The 13,493-nt window shown below is 41.8% G+C and overlaps 1 protein-coding gene across 1 annotated transcript in view; it reads left to right on the top strand.

Moving 5' to 3' along the window:
- The window catches only part of DCDC1 (doublecortin domain containing 1), a 433,096-nt gene extending 421,748 nt beyond the window's left edge, over window positions 1-11,348 (top strand). Inside the window, 1 exon segment of the mRNA XM_047690790.1 lies at window positions 10,032-11,348. Within this exon segment, the coding sequence (XP_047546746.1) occupies window positions 10,032-10,094 (63 nt within the window). The 3' untranslated portion in view covers window positions 10,095-11,348.
- Window positions 11,349-13,493: the final 2,145 nt, after the last annotated feature.

Below are 13,493 nucleotides of genomic sequence, written 5' to 3'. Positions count from 1 at the left end.
ATAGGGTAAGACAACTGCAATTCTGTTTAGCCTCCCTAGGCTTTTAATAAACCCAGCAATTTCCTTTGGGGACATGTTTATCAAATTTGAATCAGTTTCGTATATATAAGTCACATTTCAATATTTTCCTATCAACTGGAAACCATTTATTATTAAGTACTCAAACAAACGTCTTCAAGTCCGTGGCCTTCTCCAGAAATTTATTTCCTACTGGTTCACAAACACCCTTAAGGTGAGCCAGATATCAATCAACAGAGTGTCAGGATCTGCGATTGTCCTCAGGAGGACTTTTCTGAATATTTTTGCCCCATCTCTAGCTTTTGTTGCCTGATTACGTGTTGGGGTGAAGCTGTATGTTTCTAAGCCTGCTGACGAAAAGTAACACGCCCGAAAGTTTGACAGATATGGTGAGATTTACTGAGAGTGTTTGATAAATAAGAAACATTTATCTGGGTACTTATGTACCAGGGTAGTCTTATTAGAGCAATAATCCTGAATTTCCATTTTTTTCTTGATTGTTCACAATAACTAATTTGTGTGTGTGTGTGTGTGTGTGTGTGTGTGTGTGTGTGTGTGTGTGTGTGTGTGGATTAAGGAAGCAAACCAAAAAACAACAAAAAGGGAAAGATAAATTTGTTCTCTTTACAAAAGAATCACTTAGAAATTGCGGCTAGTGGCTATTGCTATGATTATGAGCTAATCTTTAACAATAGCCCAGGTGTGCTGAGTGTCATTGAGATTTGTGGTTTACCAAGGCAGCAGCCGTTGTTTCTGTTTTTGTTTTTGCTTTTTCTGGCATCATTTGGAAGAGAGTAATCAAAACCCACAGATCTGTGTTATTCTAGGTCATCACAAATCAGATGCAAATGTCCTCACTTGAATGGAATTTGGACCCATTGGTGATCCTCAGTTGTTTTTATTAAACCAATGGCTCCAATTCCCTCTTGCTTCTGAACACATCTCAAAGCCTCCTAAGGCTAGGTAAGCAGAAAGAGCAGCAGTTTTGTTTGTTCTTAATGCAGTAAACTAAAATTCTGCATAAATGGCATGGCTCAGGGCTGCTTGGCCATAAGCAGCTGCAAAGAAGATCAATAAGGACCACCACTCAGGTAAGTGCTGATGAAAGTAGATGGTCGGACTGTGTAACAAGGTTGTATGGTGGGTACCTGCTGTCAGCTACAGTGTTTTCTCGTTCTGTGAGTCTGTAATATGAAACTACTATCAGTGGGCTGTCACCCTGTACCATATGTGCAAATAGAAATATATGAGGGGAGAGGAAATGCTTACGCCCATGGTGCGACTGGGTCGGGGGAGGGAGAAAGAAAGAAGACAAGAAATTGTATTTATATGGCAAGTACAATGGTGATTCTGAATTGGATATGCTATCGCTCCTTGTCTGCTTGTATTCCTGTCCTGGTTTAAGGGTAGATACAAGGTTCAGTCAACCACTAGATCCATTAGGTCCTGGCTTTTTGGTCCTAGAAGTTTTGAACCTGGGAAAGAATACTGGGAGTTTGGCCAGGTGTGGATTTTCAAGGTGTCACCTCTGTCAGACCAACTGAGGCAGCTGGGCAGTCAGACTCTAAGTGCCACCACCAGCAGCTGTATTTTAGAGGAAATTTCCCAAAGGCATACTCTCCATAAGTAACCCAGCTGACTTGGTTGGACCGGAATGGAGGAAAGAAGGGAATCTTCCAGAGCTTCTAGGTTTGGCACCCCCAAAGTATGAGATCAGATTATATCACTCTTTTCATTTCTACCACTTTGCCCTCTTCTCTTCCTTTCTTCTCTCTCCTTGCCTGTTGGTCTTCTCAGTCTTCCATGCTTTTCTCTTCTAAGGGCCTTTAAATTCCCACTTTTATTTTGAAAACAATCCTTCCTGGAGCAATTTGTGGATCAGCAGGGCTGCTTCCTTAGTATGATTCTCCAAGTTTCACTGGGGAGCTTGATAAAACACAGCCCCAGGCTGATCACAGAGGTTCTTATTGTGTGTGCCTGAAGTGGATCAGGCAGCCTGCATTTGATAAGCCCCAGGGATGGCGAGAAGTTAGCTGACCACACTTTGAGGAGCTCGGCCAGGAATGTTGTGACCATCAGCTGGGCATGGCTCAAGTGCTGAGGACTGTTGGGTCCGTGGTCAAAGGAGTGAGACTGATACAAAGCGAAGGTCAAGCAAAGCTTTATTTCGTGCCAAGCATCGAGAATCAAACTGTCCGGCCAGGGCCGTCTCTTGCAAAGAGGCGACCCCTCTCTTCTTTACAGACTAGCTTTTAAGGGCAAAGGCCATGTGGTTGGGCCTGGCCACGCACAGGTGACCAATGAGATTGTAACACAGAGAAAGCTGCACAGTCCTGCTAGGTCACACATAAGTGACCAATTGAATTACAATTTACCCTATAGTAGATATTTGAACTAGCCTATCACCTTGGTCGGAATTGGAGCCCAAAGGGCACCCAAGGGGCGGGGCCCATTCTCCTTGGTAGCTAGGGAGACAGTATGCGCCCCCACCGATTTGATACCCCCACCTGGCCTGACCCATCCCTGCATTCCGGCTGTTATCTCCACCTGACCTGACCCACCCTTGTATTTGGGCTTTGTTACCTGGGACTGGTTTCCCAGACTTGCTTTTTAAGTAAGTTCCCCGGGGTGGGGTGGGGGGGAGAGGCAGGGTCAGTTTAAGTTTTACTGCATAAACAACAAAATGGCTGTTCAACCAAGGTGGGGCTGCTCTGGCTGAATAGGCCCGTACAAGGACCAGTTTCAAGAACACGGGAGTATGAAGGCAAGGAAGCACTTGCTGCATGTGTGATGGCTTGAGCCTCAATGTTCTCACATTTTCTTATCACTATTTGCTGAAGAAATAATGGAAATGTTCTTGAGTCAGGACCAACCACCCAGACACTGTAACCAGGACCCAGACATTGGAGGCAAAGCAAGTGAGTCTGAGGTAGTGGAGCTTCCCATGTTAATTAAGCTGCCTTCAATGCTGATAACATCTTGCTAATTTAAAGGTCACAGGAATAATGTCTGGACTATGGTGCACATATCAAGGAGTAGAGTAATTTTGACTGTGGGGAAAAAAACAAGCTTCTTGGAGTTTTCTGGTACATTTTTATATGTACAAAGAGAGAGTGCTTTAGAACAAGGATGGGGTTCTATTTGCCGAAGGGACCCTTTCCTCACTGAAGGAGCTGCTTGCTGGGGAAGGGGAGGCCGAGCCTCTTTATGTTTGCTCTAAGTCTAGTTAACACGGAAGCCTGAGCCGCCCACATCCCCGGCAGACTCATCTAAGAGTGTGAAATTCCACAGGATATTATTTCAGTTCAATGACAAGTCCTCTTAGAAAAATTAATTTTCAAAACAGTTCTCTTGCTCCGTAAATGAAATCCATATAGGCTGGGAGACAGATACCTTAGAAGACAGAAAATACAAAGAAAAATAGTTCTTTGAAGAACTAATTCATATATCTATCTATCTCCAGGCACTCTCTGTTCTATTCTGTTCTGGGTGCTGGGCATGCAAAGGTGTGTGATTACTTGGATAGTGCAGAGGCTTAGAATGTTGGATTAAGAGCCTTAAGGTTGGGTGGGAGGGGTGGGCATGAAATTGTGGAGGGCCTTATGGATCATGCTAAGGATTTGGATTTTTCTTTTTTAAGTGCAGTGGGAAACCATTATAGGGAACTAACATGAAAACTGGATTAAGTATTGTGCACTAAATTAAGCTTTCTCAGGTTACAAGTTATAGAACATAATCGATTTACCTCTAGTGATGGGGGTTTGTTGGGAGGATTAAGAAGGAAGTAAGAATGTGCAGGGTGATATGGGAAACAGAGGCAGAAGAAAATCATTAAAATTCCTTACCTACTGACAAGCCTTTGAAACAGACAGAGTGGCTCTCCCCTGGGGACTCAACTCAAAACCCTTGAGGTTTTGCTAAGGACAATCCTAGCCTGACCGACCCCCTACCCCAACAGGTCCAACCAGGATCCTGTAAGTCTACTTTAATAATTCCTTTAGGAAACTTTATCTCTAAACCTCCAAGATAGTGTCAGCAAGCATTCCCAAGCATATGACCCACTGATATACATCTAAAGGGTCTCACGAGAAGATTTTTATTGGTAATAAATAGCCTTTCTCCCAACAATAGCTAGCCCCTTAAGGTCCTAGAGACCTTGCTTCCAAAATTCCTTAGAGACTTACATCATCCCTAATCCCCTTTGTCCTCACCCACTGCCGAGTCCACCCCTACTCTGCCTTTAAAAACTCTGTAATCTGGTTCAGGGTCCAAGTCCCTACTCTTCTGTGTCGGGTATACTTGGGCCCAAGCTTAAGCTTGTTAAATAAACCTTTGTGCAATTGCATCACTGTTGGCTCCTTGGTGGTCTCTCGGACGCGAAAACTCGGGTACAACAAGGGAAGCCCAGCAGACAAGCTTCATGGTGGTCTCTGTTCAAGATGCAAGGCCAGTCTTTGTCCACATGGCCGCCCAGCAGTCTACCATTCCTGCTCTTAGCTTGGTAACTTGGTTGTTTCTTGGTGCTTCTTGCTTCTGCTGTGAACTTTCTACTTCTCCACAGGCTTGTGCTCTACACTAAGATGCTTACTTGTCTGCTCTGCTCATTCGTGGCTTCTGTTTCCTGCCTTCTCTTTATATTTCTTTTGGCTCCAGGGCCACTCTACCATCTGAATTACTTTCTTTGTGTCTTTTGATGGAAGACTGAATGGCCAGAGGTCAGCCATTTACTCATTCCTTTAGATTAGGGTATCAGAGATCACAGGATACAAAGCACAGCTGGCCTGTTGAAGCAACAGTGTGGGTTGGTTTCCTCAGAAAGCTGTCGACAGGGCTGCCTTTTGGGGCTCCAAGGCATTTTTGGTATAGACCATTGTTCTGCCATTGTTATGGTCCTTTTCTCTCTTCACCACGGAGGGATTAACAATGGAATGATCTAGGCAGTCACTATTTCTCTTTAGTCACTGAGAGGCCTGCCCTTGCGTACATCCTCAAAATTGGCCTTGATGGGGAGATCTTTGCTATATAGGCAAGACAAACTTGAGGTTGGAATCTGTGCCTTTGGTTATAATATCAGGAAGGATACCAGACGGACTCACAAGTTATATTCCTTAATATAACCAACTCCTTCTGGGGAAGCGGATCTTGTAGGGATGTCCTGGCATCTAAAACTCAAGGCACTCTGGCATCCACGTGATTTTCCCAAATCAGTTCAGAATGCCGACCCTTTATCAGACCTTTCCTTGACTCTTATTTCATGCAGTCATTTTGATAGGCTGAATTCCATTGTGGATTTTGATTTTTTATTACCCTTTCTCCCCCTCCCTCCACTCTGCAAGGCGAACCTGGCCAACAACATTCTCAAGGTTGAAATGTGAGTTCTGCTCAGTGGGCTTGACAGTGGTCTGCTGGGTTTGAGCCGTAAATCCTTGTTATGATCCAGGACACCCACGAAGTAGTATTATCTGTTAGATAATGCCCAGTTCCCATGCAAAAGTTGATAGGGGTCACAACTAGATATGGATTTGGAGCTGTGTACTTAAGAGGCTTCTCGGGGAGGAGTCCTCACCAGCAGCGAGGCACAGGGTAGTGGTTGCATGTAAAAGCATCAATAGTGTCCTCCACTCCAGGTCCTCGCTCAGGAAATGACTCAACGACAAAGGGCAATTTTCATCGCACCAATTTCCAACTGTTGTTAGGAAGAATAAAAGGGGTTCATTTGTGGGATTTTTGAGTCTTTTGAAGTTGTTTACTTACACTCTCGTACTGCAGCCACGGCATTGCTCACACGGCTGATCCTGATGTTTTTTTAACCAGCCATTGTACAACCCCAGCCTTCCTCCTCTCCAATTATTTTTATCCAAGTCATAGCCAAGATCACTTTTTGAGAATGAAAATCATACCACGTTGTTCTTGCTTAAAATCTTTCAGCAGTGCCCCACCCCCACCTTTGTCATCCAAGTAAAGAGCAAACCCAACACCCTTGGGACTTTCGTGTCCACGAGCCCTGCGGTCTCTGTTTTCTCACCCTTTGCTCACAGAGATCTGCACCCCCCTCATCCTAGACATTCCCTCAGTCCCCCCCCCCCCCCACCAAATCGTGTGTTCTCTCTTATTTCCACATCTTTGTACCTTTCTTCTCCTTGGGAATTTGTCCTTGGCCACTCTCCACACTCATCTCTATTAGAAACTTCCATGTGCTCCCTCTGCCCTCTTTGCTTACCACTTTTCACTGTTGATGTCTTTTTTTTTTTCCTCCCACTGATCTCTAAGCTCCTTGAAAGTAGGCCAGGCTTGTTCACACCTGCATTTCCAGTGCCTGAATATTCCTTACCCTACAGCAGGCCTTAATGAATATTTGTTAAGTGAATGTAAGATTTAGGGTAATTGATGGGTTAAAAACCTGCTTTTTAATATACATATTGAATCAGAGTTCGACTTTTTGTAGAATTTTCTTCTCTTCACATGCACTGTTTTGAACAAGGTGTTCCCACAGGGTTTATATGTTGAAACCCTGTGCCGCAATGTGATTAGGAGCTGATGACGTCATGAGGATGGAGCCCTCGTGAATGGAATTTGTGCCCTTATAAGCCACTAGAGAGTTTCCTTCATCTGCTCTGCTCTCTGCCCTATGAGGATACAATGAGAAGTCAGTAGTTTGCAACCCAGAAGAGGACTCTCACCAAAACATAACCATGCTGGCATTCTGATCTTAGACATCCAGGTTCCATAAATTTCTGTTGTTTATAAGCCTGTGGTACTTCATTGTAGCAACTTGAGCTAAGACACACATTATCACATCAATCTGTAAAATACCACATAAACCTCTTATAAAACAAGTCTTAAGACAATAGAGCCTGGCTAAATTTCCTTCATCACAAGGAAAACCAGGACAAGGTTGATCATGATGCCTTCTTTTCCAACTGTAACTTTCAAAATGCTCTTGAGGTCTGATGGAGCATTCTCCCATCAGTGCCCAAATGAACCCTTAACTGCTCAGCAGCCTCTGCTGCAGGCAGCCTGCTTGCAAGGGAAGATATGTCACCCCCTTTCACAAGTGTGATGATTTGTGGCTGAGAAGGGAGAGCCTGCTCTCTGAACCACATGCCCCCTGGTGCGGGCAGGCTAAGGAAAGATGAATAGCATTATAAGACAGACATCTGAATGTTTCGTATTAAATTAGTCCCACAGAGCGCCTAGAATTCTCATTCCATAAATCATGAAGTAAAGTAAACTCACTCCCAGGTTAGATTGCTATGACTTTGGCCTGTGGTGTCATAGATAATCTGAGAATAGTTAAACATTTGTCTGAAATATTAATAATTTCCAGCATATTTACTTAGTGACATAGAAGTGACCCAGACTGACAGAAACAGCATGTAAATGGGAGTCAGCCAATTTAGGAGATTTCCAAACAAAGGTCGCTGCTCCTCACTTCCTCTGCCTACTCAGAAACTGCCATGGGCTCCTTCAGGGGCTGCTAGGTGCTGGGGACTGAGATGAGCAACCTTCACTTCCTCCAGAGTACGTACTAAAAAGCACTGATATACTCCCATCCCTTTACTAAATAGCAGTTGCTGCACCATTTTGAAATTGACTTTCACCTTGCCTTGGTCTGAACATTATAAAGCTAGGAAGGACCTTGATTCCACTAAAGCCACATTTCTCTTCAATGGTAAAGTTTATTCTGAGAATATTTTACATAGCTTTGGATCTATTCTGGTTCCTCCTTTCCCAGGCTAACATTGTAATTACTGGGCACATAATAAAATGGAAGGAATATTAGACTGTGGCTCGTAAGACCAGTCAGTTCCATGCTAACTGGCCAAGGGCCCTCGAACTACTGCTATCCCTTCTATAAAATAAGGAAAGTAGACTCTTGCATCTTTAAAGTTCCACCCAACTTTAAAAGTCTGATTCTGATTCAGTTGTGAGATACAACTGAGCAACAAGAGTTGTGACAGCCAGAATTCCAGCTGACCCCAGGAAGCCTATCCATCTGCTTGGTAAGGCCTTGTTACAGGTATTCACTAGGACCTGCATCCATATCATCTTCACCCTCAGAAGCCCTGTCCAGATTTCACCAGAGCAACAGAAAGAGGCTGAGGCACAGCTTAGTGGTGGCCAAGGGCTGGAGGGGATTCTTTCCAGGGAAGGATCTTTGTATGTGGTGTCAGAGGCCTGAGTCGAGTCCTGCCTCTTGCACTGTTGGGCAAGTCGTTTTGTATTTGGTATACAGAACAATGAGATCATAAATGTTTAAGCAGCAGGGCACTAATGCTGGTAGAATGTCTACACATGTCAGGTACCATGTTGGACTTTTACACTGTTGTCATCCATACACATGACCACCCTTGGAAGTAGATATTTTTTCTACTTCTACTTTTGCATTTTACAAATGAGGAAGCTGAATTTCTAAGAGGTAAAGTATCTTGCCCAAAGATGGTGGGGGGATGGATGAAATAGGTGATGGAAATTAAGGAGTGCACTCGTTGTGATAAGCATTGGGTAATGTATGGAATTGTTGAATCTCTATATTGTACACCCAAAACTAATATAACAATGTATGTTAAGTATATTGGAATTAAAATTAAAAAGTAATAATAAAAAATAAATTTTAAAAAAGCCACCAGGCAGAGCTAGGGTTTGAACCTCAAAACCTGTAGGAATTTCAGGTTACTGGTATTAGTGACTCTGAAAGATTACTGGATGCCTTCAAGGAGTAATAGTTTAGTCACTGCCTGTTTGGAAGATTTCCCTGAAGACAACTAAGTTATGCAGAGTCAGCTACACTTGGATGCCCAATCCACAATAGGAGGGGCACTGCCATATGCATGGGAATGGCCCTCACCTACTTTTCAGGACAGAGCAAGACATCTGGGGTCTTCTTTACCCCAGTAGCTGTATTCCCCCATGTATTAGTTGCTAGGGCTGCTGTAACAGGTACCACAAACTGGGTGCCTTATAGAACAGAAATTTCTTGTCTCACAGTTCTAGAAGCTAGAAGGCCAACATCAAGTTGGCAGCAGGTTTTGTTCCCTCTCTAGGTTTTGTTCCCTCATTCTAACAGAATGGTCAGTTCCATGCCTCTGCTCTAGCTTTGAGTAGTTTCCAGACAATCTTTGTTGTTCCTTGGCTTGTAGAATCATCACACTAATCTCTGCCTTCATCTTCACATGACATGATACCTGGGTGCCTATGTCCAAATCTCCCTCTTTTATAAAGATACCAGCCATATTGGATTGGGGCCACCCTACTCCAGTATGACCTCATCTTAACTAATTACATCTGCAAAGACCCTATTTCCAAACAAGAACACATTCTGAGATACTGAGGGCTAGGACTTTGATATATGAATTTGCAGGGGGGGGGGCGGGAGTGGAGAGGAGGGGACACAATTCAATCCATAACAGTCTGAAACAAAAGTCCCACCCCTCACCCACACAAGCACTTCCTCTGAGCTCAAGTGCTCTACCATTAAAGATCACAACATTCTTTCTTGATGGTATGTCTCTCTCCCTTTTATGTCTTTCTTGTTTCTTACTAACACTGAAGTCTGATATTAATGGAAAAACCATTAAAAAAAAAACTATTATCCTATGAGGTAAAGTGAATGCACTCAACTGTAAAAGGAAGACTTATCGATCAATTTCAGTTACACCTTGCTTGTCTGACACTTTGCAGCTAAGGAATGTGTTTTTATTGCCTGGCCAGATAGTTCAGATTTCCGGTCAGTCTTAGTAAAGACTCCTTTTTATAACATTGATAAAATTTTATCACAGAGCTATGAAAACAAAATTAGATTTCATAACTCACATCAGGCCTTGAAGGGAATGCCTCTATAAATTTTACAAACCTTATCAAGTTTTAATGTACCTATTCTGATAAATATTTTTAAGATAGCAACTTCTATTGAACTTCATATATATGTGTGTGTGTGTGTGTGTGTGTGTGTGTGTATAGATAAGTATATGTATGTACGTGTAGACATATATTTCTCTTTTTCTATCTTATAGGAAAGAAGACTTTCTTCAACTACTTGCAAACCAAAGGCTGTGATAGAAAGGCCAATTATTTAGATTGCCGAAGACTCAAATTTAGGAAAGTCCCCTTCTATAAAAAGAAATCTGTGTGGTTCATTTAGAAATTTAATCCTAAAGTTTATTTTTCAAAATAACTGAATTTTTCACATACTGATTTTGAAGAATTACCAACACGGATAAATCAGCTATATTTATAAATTAATAAGAAGACATGTCATAGTCAAAGGCAGCATTAGCCATAGAGACTTTATATTTTAATCTTGTTTATATTGTCTAGTCTTTCCAGTCTATAGAGAGGCCTGTTGGAAAAAGTTGCATATATATTGAACACATGTTTTGTCTCCCCAACTAGGTGGCAAGTGCCTGGAGGGCAGAGACCCTTGTTTTTCATTTACTTGGGCCAGGGCTCTGCCCACAAAGACTCAGTGCTAATGCCCAGCAGTCCCACTGCAAGAGCAGTGTTATGGGAAAGTGAGGGGAAGCCATCCTCCCCTCTCATGCCAGACCACAAACTGTTACAGTGGGGATAGAGGATCTGCTTTATAGAACTTCCTTTCAGTCAGCTGTTCAGGAGCTACATCCTCAGAGTTATAGTTGGATTGTCCTTTCTGCTTTTCAGAGGCAAGAAACACTTCTCAAAATTGCACAAACGAAATAAATGTGATAGTGTAAACTAGGCATCTTATAGTCTCAAAAACATCTTTGGTGATTATTTATACATTTTGGTTTAAAATGCAAGTTTAAAAAAATCTTTAAAAAAAGAAAAGGTTTTAAGTAAAAAGATTTTAAGTAAGCTCTACACCCAGTGTGGGGCTTGAACTTACAACCCTGAGAGCAAGAGTCACATGCTCTACCAACCGAGCTGGCCAGATGTTCCCCCCAATCTTAAAATGATGTGAAATTACTTATATCTGAATGGACAACATTTAAAACATCAACAGACTTTGTAAAGGAGTTCTCAAACTGTTTTGGTTCATGTACTATCTCTGAGAATCATTTGAAAAGCCAGAAGCTTACAAAATGCACGTACAAAACAAAGCTTTTTTTTTTTTTCTTTCTTACTATTTCATGGAGTTCTCAGACCTACTTGAAAAACATCTGTGAACTTTCACATAAAGAACTTCTGATATAAGGGAAGATATTTCTGATTTCAATATTCTTTAAGGTTTAGGAGACGTTGGATCTATACCTCTCAATGGAAAATTTTAAAATACACGTCAGATGAAGCAGACTTTAACTGTAACTGTGGTAATTTATCTTGTTATACTCAAAAACAATAAACCATGAAGATTTCTTACCATTTTTGAGTATAGTTTTTGCATCTATGAATCTTAAATGGGAAAAGGGAAGGAAATATAAACTTCAGTGTTGTTAATTTGGGGCATTCCTTGGAGAAACCACTTATTACCTGGAAGGAAAAAGCTAATTAAGTCAACATTTCTTAAAATCACAAAGCCATTTTACTTGCTACTCTTAGAGGCAGAAGGGAATACACGCTGTTTCTCTTGTCTGTCAGGAGAATAATAGGGATCGCTGACAGGCCTGGCAGCCCTGAGCGGAACCTCCACAGAAGAGCGGTCTCAGACGTCTGGAGTCTGCCTGGAAATCGCGGCTACCCAGCCGCAGAGAAATAGGGTACCTTGGATCAGAACTCCCAGCCCGCTCCACTGCTGTACTATGCACATATATAGAAGATGGTGATGTTTCCAAACATGCAGATAAATTTTGGATCATTTCATTCTGAGTCGTGTTATAAATGTACTTCAGTTTAATTTAGTCAAAACCAACTGTACCCTCAGTCAGAAATGGGGTTAAAATGACTTTGAACATTCTTTGAGGTGTTGTTTACAAATGACCTTAAACTGTTACATTTTTATATGAAAAATATATTGGGTTATGGTTTAATGCCACTGTCCTTGGCTAGAGTTCCCAGATTCAAAAAGGTCTAGATTTAGCAGTCCAAGACACCCTGTAAATCTGCTCTGTCTGTTCTCTGCTTTGTTCCCAGAGCCTAGCACAGTGCCCGGAAACCAGTAGGTGCTCATTAAATCTTTGTTCAGTATCAAATGAGGAGCCACATTTCGACTCTGGCTGTGCTTCTTACTACCCATGGGACATATCTATTTTCTCAACAATGACATGAGAATACTAATATTCCTTCAACACCCCCAGAAGTTGTTTTTAGCATCAGATGAGATAAAGCGTAGAAAAACATTTTTCCTTTTTTTTTTTTTTCTGAAGAAAGGAATAATCTTCAAATTAGGCATAGATTTCATGTGGATATAAAAGAAGAAAGTGTACTAAAAGAAGTATCATTGGACTATTGTAGGGGAAAGAATGAGATCACAGACTTAGAATTCAAAATCAAAATCAAAATTCAAATCAAAAATTCAAATTCAAAATCAGTTAATGCTGAAATGAAGAAGAGGAGTATTTGGATGCTAGAAGTGAGAGATTTGCAGCCAGTAGGGGAGGGGTTCCATGACATCCTTGTAAATTGGGGAGAAGGGACCTTCTGATCCTCAGTAGAGGAGGGGAGGGCAAGTGCTTCAGCTGAAAGTTAGCAAAGTTATTTTAAAGAGGTGCTGATAACATACTTTTATATGACTATAGTTTACTCAAGAATTTAAAAAGCAAGGAATACCCCAAATCTAGAGAAAATTGGCATCATTTATTCATGTAACATCTATTAATGGAAGTTCTGTGATATGCTAACACCATTTTGGGGACTGGGCCTATGATGCTGAATGAGAAAGAATCTTAGTTCTTATGGACCTTACTGACTTGGGGAAGGTGCAGAGTCAATAAAAAAGGGAAACAAAAAATAGGTAGGATAACAACTAGTGATAAGTGTTTTGAAGGAAAGAACATGGGGTAAAGGGACAGAAAGTAGCTGAACAAATAGATATTTAAATGCATATAGTTGTCAAAACATCTTTGTTGAGTGAATAAATAAGTGAATGGTGATATAAAAAATATTGCTTGCAGAGGATAATAACTGTAATTTGCTACTTTGGGAAGCACTCTTTGAAAGAGTTTGGGGAAGAGAGCAGTAGACTTGGAGGTAGTAAATAAGGAATCATCTCTGCTCTCCTCATCAGGCTCTGTGGTCTGGGGAAACTCACCTATTCTCTCTGTGTCTTGAATATAGACTAGAAGATATCATCAAGATATCACCTCATTCAGCAGAAGCCTCTCAACTTTAAGATATGCTGGCTTCTGACAGATGCAAAGAGTAAATTTTGAGATGTCTTTCAAAATGTTATTGAGTTTATATTTATCTCTCCTGGGGTCTCAGAAAATTGTCATCCCTGCCACCATTCCCACCTTCGGTACCAAGATTGTCAGGAGGGGAAGTGTTGCCCAGTGGGTGGGAACACAGGGACCAGAGGCAGTAAATGTTAGCTAGGAAGATACCCTCTATGTATCAGGCAC

This window comes from Lutra lutra, chromosome 10 (assembly GCF_902655055.1).
Source record: "Lutra lutra chromosome 10, mLutLut1.2, whole genome shotgun sequence".
Lineage (NCBI taxonomy): Eukaryota > Metazoa > Chordata > Mammalia > Carnivora > Mustelidae > Lutra > Lutra lutra.
This window is presented reverse-complemented; position numbering and strand designations above follow the sequence as displayed.